This window comes from Hippocampus zosterae, chromosome 2, assembly GCF_025434085.1.
Source record: "Hippocampus zosterae strain Florida chromosome 2, ASM2543408v3, whole genome shotgun sequence".
Lineage (NCBI taxonomy): Eukaryota > Metazoa > Chordata > Actinopteri > Syngnathiformes > Syngnathidae > Hippocampus > Hippocampus zosterae.
In genome coordinates this window covers 4,602,603-4,625,508 of record NC_067452.1, presented here as the reverse complement: position 1 = coordinate 4,625,508, position 22,906 = coordinate 4,602,603, and the positions used below count along the sequence as shown (strand labels likewise).

At 42.2% G+C, this 22,906-nt stretch overlaps 3 protein-coding genes and 2 long non-coding RNA genes across 8 annotated transcripts in view; 2 read left to right on the top strand and 3 right to left on the bottom strand.

The window, feature by feature from the left end:
• LOC127596401 (uncharacterized) overlaps positions 1-18,617 on the bottom strand; it is a 158,576-nt gene extending 139,959 nt beyond the window's left edge. The window contains exons 1-2 of the mRNA XM_052058913.1: positions 17,431-18,617; positions 15,014-17,384 (exon numbers count right to left, since the gene is read on the bottom strand). Of these exons, the coding sequence (XP_051914873.1) occupies positions 16,669-17,384; positions 17,431-17,626 (912 nt within the window). The 5' untranslated portion in view covers positions 17,627-18,617 and the 3' untranslated portion in view covers positions 15,014-16,668. The remainder of the gene's footprint in view (positions 1-15,013; positions 17,385-17,430) is intronic.
• LOC127596358 (interleukin-1 receptor accessory protein-like 1) overlaps positions 1-22,906 on the bottom strand; it is a 268,134-nt gene that overhangs the window by 145,310 nt on the left and 99,918 nt on the right. The gene's annotated exons all lie outside the window — the stretch shown is intronic.
• LOC127596382 (probable G-protein coupled receptor 34) overlaps positions 1-22,906 on the bottom strand; it is a 281,249-nt gene that overhangs the window by 197,908 nt on the left and 60,435 nt on the right. The window lies entirely within an intron of this gene.
• LOC127596452 (uncharacterized) overlaps positions 1-22,906 on the top strand; it is a 93,729-nt gene that overhangs the window by 21,552 nt on the left and 49,271 nt on the right. The gene's annotated exons all lie outside the window — the stretch shown is intronic.
• Positions 269-22,871, top strand: LOC127596438 (uncharacterized). The gene is made up of 2 exons (XR_007961469.1): positions 269-1,683; positions 20,304-22,871. It is a non-coding gene; the product is annotated as an uncharacterized LOC127596438 (long non-coding RNA).

Below are 22,906 nucleotides of genomic sequence, written 5' to 3'. Positions count from 1 at the left end.
GCCACATCATGCACATGGGCACACATAAACATAACTGCATCCCTTCCACACACACATACACAATTCAGTTGCCATCTTTGTTGATTGTTGATAGGCTGACATCGTAAGTTCTGCTGTACATAGCCCCGTTGTGTGAATGACAGTGCCGCAGAGGCGTTTTCGACGCTTGTCATGTGAAAGCCCGGTAGCCGCATTGAACTAGCCAAAGAGCCGCACGTGGCCGGGGTTGTAACTGCAGTGTAGTAACTACATTATAATTAGAGCTGTGTCCAATATCCCTGGCGTCAAGAAGCCTCCAAAATGGTCTCTTTTCAAAAACATGACATGTTTGCTCAATCATGAACAGAGCGTCACCAAGAGAGCAAGCCATTTTCAGCACATCCGATTGGTTTTTAGATCGGTAGCTGACCAATAGTACAGATTGGTGAACCTTTCATGAGAGTTAAGAGATTTCGGCCCAACGCCAGCCATATTTTAGTTCACTAAAAGAGTAAAACTCATGATGACTCAGTATGATGCTGTACATTTAAACTACAACCACGGCAATTAACTTTTAAATCAATTGAACATTATTATCTTTGTAATGGTAAAATATTCAATGCCACTCTTGTATTGAATATTAACACCTTGCATACATGGTCATAATGTTGTGGCCAGTAGGTGTATCTCTCTACCTGAGTGAAGACTCATGGACCAACTCCTCAACAAAGATTATAATACGGAGTGCTTTTGACTCTGAATTTGGAGTGGTTTAATTGGAGTAAGTCACCATGGCAATCTGTGCTGCATGGCAACAGATACCGTATTTTCATGACAAAAAGGTGCATTTAGAAGGCTTATATGTTCTCCAAAATGGACAGCTAATAAGACAGGTCACCCCGTGTATGCAGAGAGTTCCAAATTGTGTGTTGATGTATGACTTCGATGAGGGGTCCGCTTGAGTGGCTGATACTGTGTCAACACCCTACTTGTATGGAGGAAAAGCAGACGTAACTGAGGATGGCATGCAGACGTGATGAAATGACGCCATGTATGCATCTGGACACGGACAACCGTGGTGCAGCAACATCTGGCAGATTACCGTATTTTCACGACTATTCGACGCATCGTACTAATGGCCGCAGTCTCATTAATGGGTGACATTTCTGTATTTTACACATACACAGGACGCATCGTACTAATGGCCGCAGTTTTACAGTGGTAAAACATATGCCAGCTTAAACATACGGCATGCATGCGCGCACTCTAACACGTTAGCTTGAAGCATACGGTAGCATGCCAAGACATACAGATAAGATAAAAACACGTTTTTAAAAAGGCAACGAAAGCAGAACTGAGTTCGGGTGTATTTTATTTAGCCATCGTACAATGTTCTCACGTTTTTCGATCAATCATCACCCAGAAATCCATCAAAGTCCTCATCCTCTGTATCAGAAGCAGAGGACTGCACATCTCAGTTGTCAATGAATGCATCACATGCCAGTGTGAGTTGCTACGCATTGCCGAGCGGAAAGAAGGAGTAGCAACAGCAAAGTCAACATTTCTCTCGTGTGAAGCTTTCCCACATTTGAAAGTAAAGAACAGAGCGAAACATGGTGGCAGCGCGTGTGTGTGTAGAAAGAATTGAACAATTGTGCAAGTACCATAATCCATCAAAAACGCCGCGTTCCCTCTCGTTGTTGCGTATTGTGGCGTAACTCGCCAAGCGCTGCCTCTCACTCTTTGTAAAGTTGTGTTTGCCACCGATCATCCATTGTTCCCTGTGCCCCTGTGCTCAACAAAATTTTGTCTCATTTTTTTTTCTTCTTGAAATTGGCTGACCTTTCGCTTCACAGCATGTCTTGAAAAGATAAAAAAGAGATAACTGGGACTGGGTGACAGGATATCTTTTCCTTCCACTCAGTGTTACTTCAGGATTACGTTTCTGAGAAAGCTGTCATGAGTGTGAGCTATGGCAGCCAACAAGTGATTTCACCTTTTGATTTCACTCAGTCTGTGACGTGGAGAAGTGAGGACCCAGTCCTTTTCTCTAATTGGGCGGGGGCTGATGGTTAGAGAGCAGGAATGAGCGGGAATGTTCCAAGAAGGGTCAATGGAGGAAAGCATCACTTTAGGGTGTTCTCGGTGAGGTATTAGCATTTTAACATGGCTAAAAGCTAATAATAATAATACGTTGATTGAGAATAGCATGATATGGCCCCTTAAGTCATAAAGACAAGATTTAAATTCATCACCGTGACCCCAATAAGCCTTCCTAGAAATAAGAGTGTAAGTTCTTTTGTCTTGTGACTTCAACTTTGTGTGTGTCTTACACCACAACCGAGCTCAGAGTGAGTAGCTGAAATTAATGCTGCCAAGGAAATTGCAACAAAGATTTTATATCTTGTCATGGTAACTTTCATTATCATTATGAAAAATAATAAATCTCATCTTATTATTCTTTTTCTCGCATAATGATCCTAATCTGCCGTTGTATTTTCACAAAGAATTGGATTGGATAAACTTTATTGTCAAATGTACTGTATGTGTAACATACAGCACATCCATCCATTTTCTAATCCGCTTATCCTCACGAGGGTCATGGCCATGATGGAACCTATCCTAGCTGTCTATGGGCAGTAGGAGGGGTGACACCCTGAACTGGTTGCCAGCCAATCGAATGCCTCACATAGATGTACGATTCACGTTCACACTCCCACCTAGCGACAATTTAGAGTGTTCTGGTGCATGTTCTTGGAATGTGGGAGGAAACCAAAGTACCCAGAGAAAACCCACGCAGGAGAACATGCAAGCTCCTCACAGGAAGGTCGGAGCCCTAAATCAACCCTACACCTCTGCATAGCAGACATGCTAACCAGTCGCTGACTGTGCCGCAAAGCTAAAACTGTCCCAATATCACTGTGAGCGCAATCTACGAACAGAATGATATCATGTTTTAAGTTCCATTTACTTTGGGCCTGTCTAGATCGGTTGTGCATTCAGCGCCCCCAAATGTCTGCGCTAGGGTGGTCGGGCCGTCTGAGCGGAGGGCTCTTGAATCACATTCCCGCAAGAGTGTGAACAGATAGAAGGAGGCTAGACTCGGTAAACAGTTTAAGAACAAAGTGTTTTAGACCATCAAAAGACTGTCTGGGAACTGGTCGCGACCCAGGTGACCATTTGTCATCTGCAAAGCCTGCGACTTGTTTATTCGTGGGAGACGGTGTTAAAGTACTATATCTGTGGTTCAAAGCTTGACAAACGTTGATCACATCTTCGACCGAGGGGCCGGACTGGGGGCGTGGTATGCAAATATCGGGGGCAGTGTCTTTCTTGTATTTTTCAGACGTTAACAATAAAAGACCGACGAGAAACACGAGGGACTTTGAGTGTGATCGCGGAGCAACTGCCCGCCGTTCGTCCTGAGAGATCCACTCCCGCCTTCCCTGAGTCGAGTTCTACTCTTCAAACTTGTTCGGATTTAACTCCGACAATCACTTTTGTCATTTCTGTTAATAAATACATTATTTGAGTTGCTTGTTTTTTTTTTTTGGTTTGGTCATAATGGTGGTATGTGCGACCGCTCATTTCTAGCATTCCTCGAAACTCACACCCAACCATTAAAAGATTCACCCACAACTCAATCCACTTTCTCATGACTAGTTTCCGTTTTAATAGTACAGCATATTGAATAAGCAGATGTTAAGTCATCTTAGTGTGGTTTCTCCTCCAGAGAGGGTGCCTCATAATCAGAAAATCATCTACCCGCGTTCCCACAATGCCAGTAATCCTCTCATCTAGCAGAGAGCGCCTTGGGTAGTGATGAAACCCACTACGTAAACAACAAGAAGTGCTGCATTGCAGACATGAACAAGCGCATCTCACCCACACAGTTACAAAACACCCATGGGGTGTGGGGTGGGGGACCATGCAAACCTCTCTGCCTACCCTCTTGCCTGTTCTGCTGCACTGTATCATAGCCACGTGGGCGTTCTAAGTTGGTGACTCAGACCCTCGCTGGTCCACTACAGACACTATCACGTCATTTGGGCGTTATGCTCCAGCGCCCTCACAAAATGAGAGTTGAGTGGAAAATAACGCCGTTGCAGTTGGATGGAGAGCTGTCTGAAAAATGATAAGATGAAAATATGCAACAACACCGGCAGCCAGCAGGGCCCTGATGTCAACTCATTTCGTCGCCATTTTTCCCCACTGTTCACTACCAGGGCCTCATTTCCTCCATGTTCCCAAGCCTTTGGACTTTTTTAGCCTGAGCACCGCTTGCTCTCGACCTGATTGTCTTTCAGTTGTGTCTTTCCGTTATCTGAAAGCTGTTCAGTTCCGGCAAAGAGAAATGGGAGGTGGTGCCGATCGTTGAAACGAATGAAGATATTTTCATTTATAAGACAAAATGATAGTTGCAGCACCCCGATAAGCACAGCAATGTCCCCACAAGCTGCACATGGAAGATAACACTGTAGATAGCTTGAGGCATTTACCAATAATACAGCATATGTTAAATGATGCAGCTCTTCCTTTTGTTTGTATTTTGGATTCAGATGTATTTTAAACTATTTCGAAAATAACAGATTGAATTTGACATCAAAACTAAAATGCACATCAGTGGGAAATGTGGAATTTTGGAACAAATGAAGGATACAGCACAAATGTTTTTGCCACTCTCTTGCCAGTGTCGTTGATCGCCCAGGAAGAAAAAGCTACTTTTGGGCTATGTAAAGCTAGCTTGAAAGGGAGGAACTGCCGCCGTTTTTTCTTTCCTTCCGCTTCCAAGCTGCCATCATGCTTTACATTTTGATGACACATGCAGCTGTGTAAGGTTCAACTGCTTGGGTTGACTGCAGATAATCTAATTTATCTGCAAACTGTGAAACTTTCACGTGTGCCTGCAAAAATGAATGAAAACGTGTCAAAGGCCCGTAGCAGGTGATGTTTTTGTAAATAGCAAGAACAACATAAAACACATCACCAACTACTTCTCCACATACAGTATTTTTTTACCCTGTTGGTAAATGTGAAGTGTAAAATCAGAATTTGGTGAGCAATCTGACTTTGTTGGACACGTACACAAACTGGGCCTTTGTTTTAAAAAATCCCTTAAAAAAAGCAGTCATGTGTAAGCAATCCCTTCAAATGAGAGATGAAGGAGCGCCAGAATGCTGCGCAGCCACAGAATCTCTTTAAATACAAACATAGGTCACACAAGCGCTCGCGTTGAGCAAAGTCATTTAAGAAAATGCTCGTCAAAGTAGAATCGACAACCCGCTGTACTCTGATTACCACCCTGTTTCCTGCCCAAATTCAATTACAGAGAAGAACATAGATCATGCTTGACCCCTCTAACAGGAAAAAGAAATGCCACCGCCACTTCCTTTTACAATTTTGCAACAAGGATGATCAGTATTCTTGTTTTTCTTTTATAAATCTTCCTTGGCACATAATGCAGATAGAAGTGAGAATGGATTCGAGGCTCTTGCCATATGCATCACAAAAATATCCACCCAAAACGGGAGCATTTGACTAAATGTGTGATCATTCTTCAGCTACAGCTGTACTTGTTTACATTATTAATAATATTGTACTGTCACAAAAACAGAACCGTGACATGTACTACTTTTGGGAAGTTATCTTTTTGCTGCTATTACATATACACTCCTTGCTGGGGTCAACAAGTTCCGCATTAATGATGAATGCACACACACACACACACAAACGCACCCATGCACGCACACACACGCACACACACACACACACACACACACGCACACACACACACACACACACACACACACACACACACAAACGCAATCAAAGAGAAGCATTTATTACATTGACCAATGTGCGCCTTCATACCATTATGCCTTCAGAAATTGAATTATTAACACAGCTGGAATAAAAAAAATATGAAAAAGAAAAACAGACTAGTATTTTCTCACTAATAGCAGTAAATTAACTTAAAAAAATTGTATGTAGGTCAGCAAAACTTTAAACTATGGAACACATACAGCATTGAGCTCAATTTGTTGAGGTCATTTGGAGTTTACTTAATTCTGCAGGCTTTCTTGAAGTCATTCATGCATGATGCATGGACATGTGCAACCAACACGCATATTTTCACACAGACAAAAGCTGGCTGATAACTAATAAAGTATTTTAAACTCCAAATTAGACCTAAATATTTTGCTCTAATCAACATTTTTTGCAGTGCAGCATGTCTGCCTCATTGTTCTGAGGTGTCCGTTTCGCATCTTGGCTCCAGATTGCGTGATCGCTTTAGCATTACACTTTTTTAAGGCTGGGAAGTGACAATAGAAGCATTACTCGAAGTGTTTCCGATGTGGCCTGAGACCACAGGCTGAGGAGGTCTGTGACGTCATTGTCATCTGATTTGCCAACAGATGTATGTGTTTCATTAACCTGCATGGCAAGGAACTCCACCGCATACGCACATTTCCAAAGGTTCAATCCAGGAGCAATTATTTTCTTGACCAATTTCTCAGAAACTAATTGTTATCAGTAGTTTTATTTTCTTCAAAACAAATAAACTCATCCGTGGTAGTGTTCCAAGGAAAAAAAATCATTGTTTACCAAACCCCCCCCCCCCCAAAAAAAACGAAAGGCTCGTCATACCTTTGCGAAAAATGAATGACTTTTGGGACAATATTAAATGGACTGACGAGACTAAAGCCACACTTTTTTTCGTGTGCGTCATTCGTTACATCTGTCATGACTGTACCAAAGCATTTCAGAAGAAAAACATCTTACCAACGGCCAGGGATGGTTTGTGTTAATGTGAGGGTTTGGGAATGATGATTACTTGATGGAATCATAAATTTTGCTCTTTACGAGAAAATTTATCTTAAGTCAACAGTCTCAAACTTGGGTCTTAAATTGGACAGTGATTTTAAACCTGACCGGCAAATTGGTTCTGTTGTTAAATCCAGCTTCTTTCACCTTAGACAGCTGGCCAAAATAAAACCTCTCCTCTCATATGAACACTTTTAGACAGTAATTCATGCCTTTGTCACATCCCAGCTGGATTATTGTAATGCACCTTACTTTGGAGTCAGCCAATCCTCCATTAAGCATCTCCAGCTGGTCCATTATGCTGCTGCTCGCCTCTTGACCGGTACTCGTAAGAGGGAGCACATCTGGCATCCCTTCACTGGCTCCCGATACATTTTAGAGTTCGTTTTAAGATCCTATTACAGTATTTGTTTTCAAATCTTTCAATGGCCTCGAACCATCTTACCTCTCTAAGATCATCCGCCCCTACACATCTGCCTGGCGCCTCAGGTCTGCGGACCAGACATTATTAGAAGGACCAAGAACTAAGCGGAGGCTCAGAGGGGATCGAGCCTTTTCCGTTGCTAGTCCCTCTCTTTGGAATGACATCCCACTGAACATACGGCAAGCCCCCTCGCTGCCCATCTTTAAAATTCGTCTCAAAACTCATTTGTATTGTATCGCATTGGACATGGCATGACTCAGACTTGATCTTAGTCTTACTGTTTGGTACTTTCTACTGTCTTTGTGATTAATTAGTTGTTGTATTGCTGTATATATGATATTTGCTCCATGTACAGCACTTAGTTTAAAGCAATGGTTGTTTTCAAGTACCGGTACTCTATACATGCAGTTGAGTTGAGTTGAGAAAATCCTGAAAGATAACATTTGGCAGTCAGTTCATGACTTCAAGCTGAAGCATAATTTGGTGCTGTAGCAGGACAGCAATCAAAAACACATCTGCAGGCCAACTTCTGAATACAGTGATCCTTCGCTATTTCGCGGTTCGTTTATCGCAGCTTCGGTGCATCATGGATTTTTTCATTCATTAATTTTTTTATAATTTTTTTTTAAAGTCGCAAAAATCAGTGTCTAGGTGTTGTTTACTATGCGTGACAGTGTGTGCGCACTCTGCTCAAGTGTGGAAGGTCCACGTGGGGCACGTGTGTGCGTGCGTGCGTGCGTGTGTGTGTGTGTGTGTGCGCGTGTCTGTGTGTGGTGCACGCATTGGCTGCAGGTGAGTGTATAGGGCTGTTCACACGGCAAGATTTGTTCTGGTGCTACGCCAGGGCTGCCCCAGTAGAGCGTTCACACGTGCAAATTAGCTCCTGCGTAGCCCCGGAAAATGGCTTACACCGGACCAAATTTGATCCACCTCAGGAAGGTGGTTTAAAAAAACCTCCGGAGCAAATGCTCGTTTGCGAAGCAGCACCGATGTAAATTTGCACGTGTGAACGAAACTGGGTTAAATTAGCTCCAGAGCAAATGCTCGTGAAGAGTATGTATGGCGAGAATGCAGTGCTCTCGTGCTCTGTCGGACTTCCGTCATGTGTTTGTTTAATAACGACACAAGACTTGGCTGGTAACATCTTGTTTGTGTAGTTTGTTCCTTTGTTGTGTGTTCACAACCCCCTGCCTCCCATATAATTTATTTTGTGATTTCCTCTCTTGATTTTCTGTTTGGCGCATTAGTGTTTGCTTTTCTGAGTGTTATTGAAGTCATCGGTGATTTAAGTTTTTGTGGGCGGTCACTCTCGAGCAGAAGGCACGGAGACCGTGAAGGAGAAGGACGTGCCTGTCCAGTAGTCGCTTGAGTTGTGTATACATTTTAAAAAGAACCAACATGACAACTCATTTGTTTTCTGTCGTTTTGCTCCGCTGCAGAAACTGCCATGTGAACGCAAGTGGGGCTGCACCGATGCTGTGCCGGTGCTGTCACGCTCAGCGGCTTTGTACGTGTGAATGCTCCACACAATTTGCTGCGGTGCAAAATATATCGCAACAAAATACATTGGTGCAGCGCCGGAGCAAATGTGTGCCGTGTGAGCACCCCTCCTGTGTTGCTGAGAGACACAGATGGTGAGATAGAGAGAGAGAAAGAGAAAGAGAGAGAGAGAGAGAGAGAGAGAGAGAGAGAGAGAGAGAGAGAGAGAGAGAGAGAGAGAGAGAGAGAGAGAGAGAGAGAGAGGGAGAGAGAGAGGGAGAGAGAGAGGAGGCTTATAAGAACAAAAGCAGGTCTCTCTCATCCTTAATTGTCTGAATTGACTAATTGTAAACACTCTACTGCACTGTTGCGGGATCGCTGGCCTGTGTGTGTTTGTGTGTGTGCTTGTGCGCTCTGCTCAAGCGCAAAGGCCCACGTGGGTCTTTTTTTTTTTAATGTACCGTATTTTCACAACTACAAGGCGCCATTAAAAGTCTCAAATTTTCTCCAAAATGGACAGGACGCCTTATGACGCGGAGCGTCTTGTGTATTCGCTGAGTTCCAAAACCTGACTGACAGCCGACACGCTGTTTATATAGAGAAAAGGCAGAAGTGACTGTAGACAGGCATGTGGCAAAGAAGTCGGCCAATCAGTGAAGGGTGGGCGTGTATATATACATATATGGAGAGAGAGAGAGAAAAGGCAGACGTGAGTGAGGACAGGCATGCGGGGGAGAAGTCCGCCAATGAGTGAAGGGTAGCGTGCAAGTGGACACTAAAGGGACGCCCCAAGCAGGTACCAAAACCTGTGTAGAGTGTGGCTATGTGCATTGTTGCAAAACAACTTCGGTTTTGGTTTCTAAGAACCCCCGAAAATAAATTCTACAAAGAGACACGCCTACGAAGCTCAGTTCAAACTTCAAGCCATCGGTTATGCTTTTGGCATGCGTGCCCATCTCACAGCAGCGGTGAAAAACCAAGTCAAGCAAATGAACTCTGAGCTTGCCGTTATTCCCGGAGGTTTGACTAAAGAACTCCAACCGCTGGACATCGGCATCAACCGGGCGTTTAAAGTAAAGTTGCGAACGGCATGGGAACAATGGATGATCGATGGCATACACAACTTTACAAAGAGTGAGAGGCAGCCCTGTGCGAGTTACGCCACAATTTGCGAATGGATTGTGGCTGCTGGGACAAACGTGTCTGCTTGCACTGTTGTTTGAGTTTTTGGAAAAGCCGGCATCATTTCTGTGGAGCCACATGGCAATGAGAGTGACTCTGACAACGAGAAGGAACGCGGCTGGATTACCGGTACTTGCACAATTGTTCAATTCTGATACAGAGGATGAGGACTTTGATGGATTTCTGGGTGATGATTGATCAAAAAACGTGAGTACATTGTACGATGGCTAAATAAAATACAACGGAACTCAGTTTTGCTTCCGTTGCCTTTTTGAAAACGTGTTTTTAGCTTGTATCTGTATGTCTTGGCATGCTACCATATGCTTCAAGCTAACGTGTTATTAGCGTGCGCGCATGCATGCCGTATGTTTAAGCTGGCGTATGTTTTACCACTTTAAAAATGCAGCCAATAATACAGTGCGTTTTGTCTATGTGTAAAATACAGAAATAGCACCCATTAATGAGACTGCGCCCAACCGTACGGTGCGTCGAATGGTCATGAAAATATGGTATATGTTAATTGGTCGCTACTTCCGAATTTTCATTCATCGCTGGTGGTTTTGGTCCCCATTAACCGCGATAAACGAGGGATTACTGTAGTTAAAAAATGGGGGCGAAGGGGTGTGAAGGTTTTGGAGTGGCCTAGACAAAGTCTGGACTTTAATCCAATTGAAATGCTGTGGCATGACCTTAAAAAGACTCACACTTTAAAACCCTCCACTGTTGATAAATTAAAGCAGTCCTGCACAAAGAGTGGGACAAAAATTCAGTATCTTCAAAGAGATGTGAATGACTGATTGCCAGCTATAAGAAATCGCTTGAGTCGTTGCTGATGGCCCACTTAGTTATGAGGTTTAGGGGGCAATTACTTCTCCACACAAGGGTAGGTAACTTGAAATATTTATTTTCCTTAATGAATAAAATCAGCATTTTAAATCTGATATTTACATTTCTTAGGTGATCTGAAACATTAAAATTAGGAAACTGCAAGAAAAGGTTATCATTAATTTAAAAGTGTGATCAAATCATGCAGAAGCAATTCAGTTCTAAGCTAGGTCTAATATTTCGCCATTTGCCCACCGTGCCATCCTGTTATATCTTACCCCAGCAGCATCTTCGACACCCGCCTTGACTGAAAAGCTCTGTCGAATTTGCACCCATCATATCGCTATCGACTGGTAGTCCATGGACTGGTCTGAAGTCGATCATGAGTGGTGGAAGGGGAAATGAAGAAAAGAAATTGTGTCTTTGTGTGTGTTATTAAGATTATATATTTTTGTATTTGTGTATATTGCACCCAAAGCATCCTATAAGCTCCACGTTCCCAAAAACATATTTAAAAAAATCAAATGAAATTTAAAAAAGGAAGTCACCTTTAACCTACGGTGGTGCACCAGAAATTATTGGTGGTCAACAGTATGCATTTGCAGCCTGGGATCAGAGCTGTTGCGAGCTATCTTTTTCTTTAATTCTTCTCATTCAAAGTTTGTCTGATCTGGAATTCACCGATGGCACCGGTGAAGAAAGGGAATCTGGAGTGCCAGAAGAAGCATTTTAAAATGGTGCATGTGAGCTACGATAGTTCATGGAACACGCTGTTTTTTTGGTGCCGGCAAGAGTGGCTGCCTCAGTTACGCGCTCTCTAGTATTGCCTTTGTTTTTGTCATTTTCGTTCATTTTTGGCGACTTTATGCCACTAACATACTTGAGAGAAGACTTGCTAAGCATTAGGGCACAGGTGTCAAACTCAGGTCCTGGAGGGCTGCTGTCCTGCATGTTTTCTAAGTCTACCTGTTGCAACACACTTGATTCAAATGATTAGATCATCAGTAAGCACTGTGCAAGCCTGACATTGAACCTGTTCATTTAAACAGCCTGAAGAGGGGAAAGACAGCTAGTCAAGCTACGTCAGCGTGGATTTGGAAGCCCACTCCCATCGATCAATCTTGCTAATCTATATTTTCTGCCAAACAAGATTGATGAACTTCTTCTTTCCCAAGGATCAACAAAATCTTTGCACATTCTGCTGCGCTCTGCTTCACCAAAACCTGGCTCAGCGACCGCCACTGGAATGCCGTGCTGCACCTACCCGGTTTCTGTCTCCACCGAGTGGACCGTGACACTGAACTGTCGGGGAAATCAAAAGGTGGTGGAATATGCTTCAAGAATGGTGCACTGATTTCACAAAGCTCAACATACACTGCAGCCCGGACTTGGCGTCACTGTTTCTGAAATGTAAGCCATTCTACTCAACACGTGAGTTTGCCTGCTTCATACTCACGGGTGTTTTCATCCCAGCACAAGCTAATGAGGATACAGCTCACAAATGCTGCCTGACCAAGTAAACAAACTCGAGCTAAAGCATCCAGAGTCACCCCTTATCATTTCGGCCGATTTAACTTCCCAGGTATAAGCAGCATATTGATTGTTTCACCAGAGAAGTCGACATTCTGGACCATTTGTTTGTTTGTTTGTTTTGTTTGTTTATTGAACATAAGACATATACAGTAATAATTTGACAGAAAATAAGGTAGATAAAAAAGTAAAAAGAAAGAAATCAGTCTTCATTCAACACAGTTATTATGTTCAAGGGAGTAGGATGAAGTAAAAAAACGTATCTAGTCCTACCCCGTTATGTGTTTATATCTACTAAATCATTTTTATATCAATCAGAAAAGAAAAAGTAAGAAGAAGTCTCCATTAAGGCTCATACTTTACCCTTAACCGTGATATTTTCACAACTTTTGGTTTGTATCGGGATTATATACATCCTCACCCTGGCACTCTTGTGTCAATTTTCTCTTGTATTCATAATGGATATTTCAATACCTTTCTCTATTTATCAACTTAGTTCTGATTTGTCATCATATTTAATGTTTAGAATTTATCATTTTAACTCTGATTGATGTAGGTTGTTTGTACTATTTTTTTGAATTCGTTTTTGAAATCAGCAAGCGATTTACTCATTTTTAGGTCCGTTTCGAGATTATTTCACATATTAACACCTTTGCTAGATTCACTTCTTTGCTTGATGTTTGTTCTTGTTTTGAGTTTTTTGAATAAGTTGGTACCTCTTAATTCATAGTTGCTTTCTCGAATTTCAAAAAACTTCTGAATATTTTGGCAGAGCAGGTTATTGTGTGCTTTGTACATTAATTGGGCGATTTTAAAGTCAACCAGGTTATAAAATTTCATCGTATTTAATTTGATAAATAGTGGATTTGTGGGTTCCGTATATTTTGATCTATTAATAATTCGAATTGCTTTTTTTTGTAGTTTGAGAATAGGGAGTGTGTTTGTTTTGCAGGCATTTCCCCATATTTCCACACAGTAGGTCATATATGGTAATAATAATGAAGTGTATAATGTGTACAAAGATCTCTTATTTAGCACTTCCTTGGTTTTGTAGAGGATCCCTACGGTCTTGGCTATTTTTCTTTTTACGTTATCGTATGGTTTCCAACATAGTTTTGAGTCTATTACTAATCCGAGAAACTTGGTTTCATACGCTCTTTCTATTTCAATTGAGTTTACCATAATTTTAGCTTGGTGTATGATTGGTCTTGTGCCAAAAACAATTGACTTCGATTTTTTCAGGTTAAGTGACAATTTATTTCTGTCGAACCAGTTTTTTTAATTTGTTTAATTCGTTTTCTACGGTTGTCAGGAGCTGTTTCAGATTTATTCCAGAACAGTAGAAAGTTGTATCATCAGCAAATAGGACACATTTAAATAGTTTTGAGACCTTGCAGATATCATTTATATATAAGATGAATAGTTTTGGACCAAGCACTGACCCCTGAGGAACTCCGTGAGTGATTTTCAGTTGATTGGTTTTTTTATTGTTGAGTTGCACGTACTGATATCTGTTTTCTAAATAACTTTTTATCCATTTATAAGCTACACCTCTAATGCCATATCTTTCTAGTTTTTTCAATAATATACTGTGATCTATTGTGTCAAAAGCTTTTTTTAGATCTAGGAAAACCCCAACAGTAAATTCTATTGCTTCCACAAACTCCATAACTGCCATTGAGGTGGTCCGTTTTTCCCTGAAGCCATATTGATTCTCACTTAACAGCGCATGCTTTTGTATAAAACTATCAAGTCTGCGAGAAAATAGTTTTTCTAATATTTTTGAAAATTGTGGTAGTAGTGATATTGGTCTATAATTTGTAAACAGATGTTTTTCTCCACTTTTATAGATTGGAATAACTTTAGCAATTTTCATTTTTGATGGAAAGATACCAGCTTTGAATGACAGGTTGCATATGTGCGTGAAAGGTCGCACTACATATTCTATAATCTGCTTGATTATTGTCATATCAATCTTTGAAGTCAAGATGGCGCCTGAGTAGGCAGCCGTCAGCAAGTGCTCTCATAAGCCTTGCTTTTTTTTGTTGTTTTTGTGTTTCTTTTGTCACTTTGTGTTTGTTGTTACGTCGTGTGGACTTGATGTGATCCTTTTTCAGCATTTTTTGGCCACGACATTCATCAAGGAGGACTCTGTGCTTGGTGGTTGCGCCTTCTCGGCAGCATGGGTATACCAGCACTGTTTTTGACTGGAGGAATGTCGGCGCCATTTGACTGTCGTTGCTGGACAGTCCCGGGGCGCTTGTGTCTTGCGCCTGTAATGGGCAGCATTTTTCACAGCCCCGCTTTGTTCAGCGGAGAGATCGGTGCTGTTGAACGGTCTGCGGCTGGATGGATGGAGGTCTTGAGGAGCCGACGATGAGAAGAAAGGAGCGGATGCGGATTTGGAGCTGGGAGTCGCGGCTTGGAGTTTGAAGCGGATTACGTGGGACAGGAGAAGTGAACTAATCTCTTTTCGTCAATGGATGCTACAGCTTTGTGTTTGCTTTCAAAACTTAGCTTGTAGCAGACGTGTGCACATTTTCAGCATGACGTCTCTGATCCACTGGAGAAAGGACACTTTGATCCTCTCCTCTTTCATCTAGAACTGGTTCAGACAACAAAGTGTATGCAGAAAATTGGTGAAGATTGAACGACTGTCTGTGTCCTATGTGTTGTCTTGTGTTATTTTTGTTATTTTGACTTCAAAATGGCGCCGCGAGAGTGGCTGCCTTTCCAGCAGCTCCTTTATTTTGTTGTTCTACTTCTTACTTTCATAACTTTGCTGCTGTGAATTGGGAATTTCTCCATTGTGAGACTAATAAAGGTTTTTCTTTTTTCTTATCTTATTAAAGCAATCAGTTGACTTTTTATTTTTAAAAGTTTTTATAATATTTGATACTTCTTGTCTTACAGCAGTAAGGAACATCGTGGAGGAGTTTTTTTCTACGTATCTATCTATTTCAAACAGGTTTGTTGGATCAGGAATTTGTTTTGCTAGGTTACTATCCATTATGGAATTGTCTGCTGGTCAGGCAGCATCTCAGCCCGGGACAGAAAGAGACTGGAGCGACTGGTCAGGAAGGCCAGTTCTGTCCTGGGTTGCTCCCTTGACACTCTGGAGGAGGTGGGCAACAGAAGGATGCTAACTAAGCTAAAAGCTATGATGGACAGTCCCTCCCACCCCCTCCAGCCCGCCCTGACAGCACTTGGTAGCTCCTTCAGTCAGAGACTGTTACACCCGCGCTGCAAGAAGGAGAGATACCGACGCTCGTTCCTACCGACTGCTGTCAGGCTGATGAATAAAAAATAACAATCATGATAATAATAATAATTAAATGATGTGAAGGAAAATTGTAAATAGTACTGCGATTTATCCATTTTGTGTTCATATTGCATTTAATTGAAAGATGTTTGTTGTTTTTTTTCTCTTTCTTCTTTCTTCTTTCTACATACATTCTTGCTGCTGGAGGCTGTAAATTTCCCCAGTGTGGGACGACGAAGGATATCTTATCTTATCTTATCTTATCTTACTGCCGATGTTGACAAAATACTCATTAAATTCAGTTGCTATTTCTGCAGTTTTTTCCAAAATAGTATTTTTGTCTTTGATAAAATACTCTGGATAATCCATTTTTTTAGGACTATTTCTGATTACTTGGTTAAGTATTTTCCATATTTCTTGTGTGTTACCTTTATTCTGCTCTAATAGTGCATGATAATGCTCTCCTTTACTGGTTCTTATATTTACTAGTTAATTTTTATATGTCTTATATTTTTTTTCTGCTTCTTCCGTTCTGAATTTTAAAAACAATTTATATAAATTGTTTTTCTTTTTACATGCGTTTTCTATGCCTTTCGTTATCCATGGCTTACTTGGGTCTTTATACTTTTTGGAGACTTTAGTTAATGGAAAATGTTTATCATATAAGGAGATTATGGTAGACTGAAATACTTCAAACGCTGTATTTGGGTCTTCGTTTGAGTAGACCTCGGTCCAGTTTTGTTTTTCTAGATCTTGCTTAAAGGCATCGATGGAACGTTGGGTTCTTAGTCTTATTTCTGTTACACGAGTTGTTGATTTAGCTTTTCTATCGAAATAATTATGAAAAACTGCAAAAACGGGTAGGTGGTCACTTATGTCATTAATGAGAAGTCCACTTTCCATTTTATGATCAATCTTATTTATAAATATGTTATCTATTAATGTGGCCGTGTCAACTGTTATTCTGCTAGGTTTCAGGATTACTGGGAAAAAGCTGTTGCTGTATATAGTATTTATGAAGTCAATTGTTTTTTTGTGTCTATTTGGGTTTAATAAGTCAATGTTAAAGTCACCACATATTATTCGTGTTTTCTTATCGTTGTAGTAACTGAGCATATCTGTTAGTTTTTTATTGAATGTGTCAATACATGTTCCTGGTGTCCTATAGATGCAACTTATGATGATATTTGATGCCTTTTTTATTGTGTATTTCAATGGTTAGACATTCCATTAGGTTTTCTATTGTGTTTGTCAATCTCTCGATTTTACTGCATTTAAGTGCTTTGTCTACATATATTGCAACCCCCCCTCCTTTTTTGTTTTCTCTATTAGTTGCAAACATTTCATAACCTTCTATTTCCATTTCAGTTGTTTTATCTTCATCAAGCCAAGTTTCTGATATGGCAATTATTTTAAATTTATTGAATTTAGTCAGGTATTCTTTAATTTTTGTGAAGTTTTTATAGAGACTTCTACTGTTTAAGTGTATTACCGAAAGTGCATTTTCCAATTTTATATTAGTGTTGAATTGTTCATCCAGGTAATAGTCAGAGTTTGTTACCCTTTGTTTGTTGTTGAAGAAGTTATTGTCTGGGTCCAAATTGTTCTCGGGATCAATATCTTCAAAGGGTTGGAAGTTCATGTTTTTGGGATGTGAATTTCCCGCTCCCACACGGTCTTCGATGGCTGCCTCACGGCCGTCGTTGGTTCCCTCGCTGTCGTCGCACGCTCTCTCGCCGTCATCACTGGGTCCCTCGTGGTCGCTGGCTCCCTTGCGGTCGTCGCCGACTCCCTCACGCTCGCCGGCTGGCTGCCTCCCGGCTCTCTCACGCGCGCTGGCTTGTTTGTCTCCTGGCTTCCTCACGGTCGCTGGCTTCCCTGCAGTCGTCGCTGGCTTCCTCGCGGTCATCACTGGCTCCCTCACGGTCGGTCGTCGCTGGCTCCCTCGCGGTCATCACTGGCTCCCTCACGGTCGGTCGTCGCTGGCTCCCTCGCGGTCGGTCGGTCTTGAAAAAGTTATTGTCCGGGTCCAAGTTGTTCTCAGGGTCAAACGTCTTGTGGTCAGTAGGGTTGGAAGTCATCAAAGGGTTGGGAGGGTCATCAAATGATTCGAAGTCCATGTTTTTTGGTATGTGAATTTCCTGCTTCAGTAGGGTCAGAGTTTTTATTGTTGGGTGGTGAAAAATTCTCAGTATGCTGCTTGATGGTGTTGACCTCGAGCCTGTTGTGTTGGAGTACTGGTGCGGGGGTGGACAATAAGTTTGTTATGTCTTAAGTAGGCAGTTTCCCCTCTGTCACATGCAGCTTTTAATTTTGGGAGGAGCTCTTTTCTTTTTTGTCGTACGGCATCTGTAAAGTCTTCGTTGATGTAGAAGTTGGAGCCTTTTAAGTATTTTGCTTTTTGTAGGATCCTTGATCTGTCTTTGTATCTTAGAAATTTCACCACAACTGGCCTTGGTCAAGGTCTTCCAGGGTCTTGTCTTCCTGTGCGGTGAGCTCTCTCCACCTCAATTTGCCCCTGTATCAGCAGTTTCTCCTTAAGGATTTTTTGAACTTTTTCCTCTGTTTCAGTCCACGTTTCTCCCGGTTTTTCCTCAATTCCATCAATTACTAAGTTGTTTCTTCTTGACTGTCCTTCCAAGTAGTCCACCTTGTCCGTTAATACAAGCATGCTGTCACATACTTTGTAGAATTCCGTTTGCATGTCTTTGGAATGGCCAGTTTGACAGATTAGATTTTTTTTAATGTCGTCTACCTCTTTTTGGGTAAAGTTGATGCTGGTTTTTGTTTCTTGGACTTCCCCGGTAAAAGTGTCAAGTCGTGAGTTTGTTGAGTCTACTATCATCTTGACAAATCCTTTGAAATTTTCCTGTTGTTGTTGCAAGAGCGCCGTAAAAAGTTCTTTATGTTGCTGGAGTAATTCATTTACTTGAGTGAGGGTCAGGGAATCCTCTTCCTGCTTTGTGTCTTGCTTCTGTTGCAACAGAAAAGGCTCGATCCCCTTTGAGCCTCAGTTTAGTTCTTGGTACTTCTAATAATGTCTGGTCCACAGACCTGAGGCGCCGGGCAGGTGTGTAGGGGCGGATGAGCTCAGAGAGGTAAAAGGGGCCACCTTTAGAAGTGGAGATAGGGCACATTTCAAACACGCCTGAAACCAATTGACAAAGAAATTGTCATTGCAAAGAGAAGCTATTCAGAGAGGCTAAAAAAAGTTTTCTACTAACCACTCTGCATCCGTGTGGAATGTCCTGAAAGCAGTTACAAATTACGGGACACCATTCCCCCAAGCAGTGAACAATTAAGGACAGGTTGATGATCTAAACATGACTTTGCTGCCGAAAAGGGCACCTCCACTTCTCACACCTGACCACCCCCACCAGTAACTACCTTATTCACACCCCAGACTCCATTCCCTGCCCTGGAGATCTACGAACACGACATGAGATGGCTCTTCAAGTAGCAGAAGTTCAATAAGGCTGCGGGGCCCGATAAAATATCCCCCTCCTGCCTGAAAGTCTGCGCTGACCAGTTGGCTCTGGACTTCATACAGATCTTCAATGAATCCATGGAGCTGTGTGAGGTACCATCCTGCATCAAACAGTCCACCATCATCCCAGTCCCCAAGAAACTAACAACATCGGAACTGGACGACTGTCGCTCTGACATCTGTGGTCATGAATGCCAATGAAACAACATCACTGGATCACTGAAGGACCCCATACAGGTCAACGTAGTCAACATAGGGCTGCATTACATCCTGGAGCACCTTGACGGCACAGGGATCTACACAAGGATCCCATTTGTGGACTTCAGTTCTGCGTTCAACACCATCATCCCAGACCTCCTCACCTCCTAGCTTTTCCAGCTAAGTGTCTAAGTCTTTAAGATTTGCCAGTGGATCTTCATCTTTCTGACAGAAAAGCAGATTGCTCCACTGACAAGACCAAAGTTACCTGTTCTTCTCTCTCTCTGTATCATACAGGTATAAGATGTATGCCACTGACGCGATTGTTACTTGATTGGAACTATTTTGTGTGGAAGGTTACGGTGTTCTGTGTCCATATAAATAGAGCGTGTGGAGCTTCTCTGTGTTCGTCTGACAGTGAGCTGCAGTGGTATAGCAACCTAGCAAAAATTAAATGTCTCCAGTGTTGTCATCGGAACAAGTGTAGTCATCCGAAATGAGGTCTACACAAAACTGTAGAGAGACTTCCGCGCAAGAAGGACCAACACAATCCACATAGCCTGACTGTGTTAGGGGGAGTGAAACCCCCCTCTTTCAGAATGGTTTGCCCCAGCAGCACGTGGGGAGTGTGTGCGCTTGTTTGTACGGCCGGAAGTTTTGAATACAGCGGCACTTAACGAACACTGGTTTCCGGTGTCTAGTTATTCTTCAACAAAAACAGACTGCTATGTTGCAACCATGGTTTAAATCCACTATAGGCTGAGCCATATTTTCACGACCATTCGGCGCACCGTATGGTTGGATGCAGTTTTAAAGTGGTAAAACATACGCCAGCTTAAACATATGGCATGCATGCGTGCACGCTAAAAACACGTTAGCTTGAAGCATACGGTAGTATGCCAAGACATACAGATACAAGCTAAAAACACGTTTTTAAAAAGGCAACGGAAGCAAAACTGAGTTCCGTTGTATTTTATTTAGCCATCGTACAATGTACTCACGTTTTTCAATCAATCATCACCCAGAAATCCATCAAAGTCTTCATCCTCCGTATCAGAATTGAACAATTGTGCAAGTACCGGTAATCCAGCCGCGTTCCTTCTCGTTGTCAGAGTCACTCTCATTGCCATGTGGCTCCACAGAAATGATGCCGGCTTTGCCAAAAACTCGAACAACAGTGCAAGCAGACACGTTCGTCCAAGCAGCCACAATCCATTCGCAAATTGTGGCGTAACTCGCCCAGCGCTGCCTCTCACTCTTTGTAAAGTTGTGTTTGCCATCGATCATCCATTGTTCCCATGCCGTTCGCAACTTTACTTTGAACGCCCGGTCGCAACTTTACTTTGAACGCCCGGTTGATGCCGATGTCCAGCGGTTGGAGTTCTTTAGTCAAGCCTCCGGGAATAACGGCAAGCGCAGAGTTCATTTGCTTGACTTGGTTTTTCACTGCTGCTGTGAGATGGGCACGCATGCCAAAAGCATAACCGATGGCTTGAAGTTTGAACTGAGCTTCGTAGGCGTGTCTCTTTGTAAAATTTATTTTCGGGTGTTCTTAGAAACCAAAACCGAAGTTGTTTTGCAACAATGCACATAGCCGCACTCTATACAGGTGTTGGTACCTGCTTCGGGCGTCCCTTTACCGTCCACTTACACGCCCACCCTTCACTGATTGGCCAACGTCTTTGCCGCATGCCTGTCCGCAGTCACTTCCGCCTTTTCTCTATATAAACAGCGTGTCGGCTGTCAGTGAGGTTTTGGAACTCAGTGCATACACAAGACGCTCCGCATCATAAGGCGTCCTGTCCATTTTGGAGAAAATTTAAGACTTTTAACGGCGCCTTGTAGTCGTGAAAATACGGTACTAGCTTACCTTAGATGTGCACTTTATAATGTTATATTGTTCTGTTTTGATTTCATAAAAAAGCTTTTAAAAAAGCTGTTAAAGCAGCTGTTGTGTGATAAAATATTTTTTTCACTGTTGTTGATGGACAGTAATATTGTGTGAGAGATTATTTGTGAATAACTGCTCCAAGTGAAAAATGTTCATGTAAAATTCATTCATTCATTCATCTTCCGTACCGCTTGATCCTCACTAGGGTCGCGGGGGGTGCTGGAGCCCATCCCAGCCGTCTCCGGCCAGTAGGCGGGGGACACCCTGAATCGGTTGCCAGCCAATCGCAGGGCACACAGAAACAAACAACCATTCGCACTCACACTCACACCTAGGGACAATTTAGAGTGTTCAATCAGCCTGCCACGCATGTTTTTGGAATGTGGGAGGAAACCGGAGCACCCGGAGAAAACCCACGCAGGCCCGGGGAGAACATGCAAACTCCACACAGGGAGGCCGGAGCTGGAATCGAACCCGGTACCTCTGCACTGTGAAGCCGACGTGCTAACCACTTGGCTACCGGGCCGCCCCTTCATGTAAAATTGAAAATCGAAATTGTTATTTCAGTACATATTTGAATTTGGCACATAGAAAACTGATTCATGATTCCGTGTTGATAAGAGAATTAAAAAGTGGAAAAATAGGACAAAAAATGTAAAAGGAAATTCAGAAACGATAAAACATATGTGAGTAATCATGATTAATTTTTAGTTCATTAGAGTTAATTATGACAGTTGCATTTTTAATTAGATTAAATATTTTAATCGTTTGACAGCTCTAGTTTTGACTAGTGGGGTCGCATAGAACATTTTCTTGAAAATGACAATTTTGGGTTGACTTCCCTTTTAAGGTACTCTTTTTTAGAAACTGAAATATGGTCAACATTTACTACATATGAGACGCAGAATTGCTGCTACTGCTGTTGAAATATTGCTTAATAAATGGTGTGCACGACGTTAAGCCCTGTCTGGATATGTGAAATAGAGGCAAGACAAGGAGAGACAATGGAAGGGACAGAAGGCACTGTAAAGGCAGATTGGAAGAGACAGACCACCCCAGACTCTAAGACTTTGTGAGAGTCCATCAGCTGCATGCATATTCATGTAGCACTGCGCAAATTCCTCTGATGAGGCAGCTGCCAAGGTCACCAGAGATTACTGAGACCATGACTAAACAGGCCATCCATGGAGCAAGCCCCCCTACCCACCGCAACACCTCGCCGCAGCCTCCAACCATCCCATCCAATTCAACGGCTGAGTGCAGTAACATACCAACAAGTTTCCCCTCTCTCGATGATCTGTGAGTAAGTGAGGCGGACTGAATATTTGAATTTTGATGAGGGTGCGCATAACAATGAGGGTTGGAATGATATGACAAGACAGAGACTTTTGTAGCTTCATTGCCACCCAGCATTTTATATGACAGAAAAGGAGGGCCATTTTCCAGATATCAAAAATGAACATCTAACGCATTCACGTCAATTTTAATTATTAATTGCCGATTTTAGACAAGTCCCTTACAAGTGTAACAAATGCATTCAATTAAGCATTGTGTATTACAGCTCCTAACAGTACTTGTAAAGGCCAATATGCTGATCCACTCTCGCCAACTTGACTGTTATTTAAAGCATAGCAAACTCGCACCAGCACCACCTTTTCACGGATAACCAGAAGCAATTCGTTTACGAATGTGATTTCACTTTAGTTTACATATTTAAATGCTCAGATATTAAGATTTGAATGAGGCAAAATAACATGCTTTTTCTCTCAAATATGTTGTGATAATAATTTGTTTCATATATACTCTAATTATTTTCTGTATAAA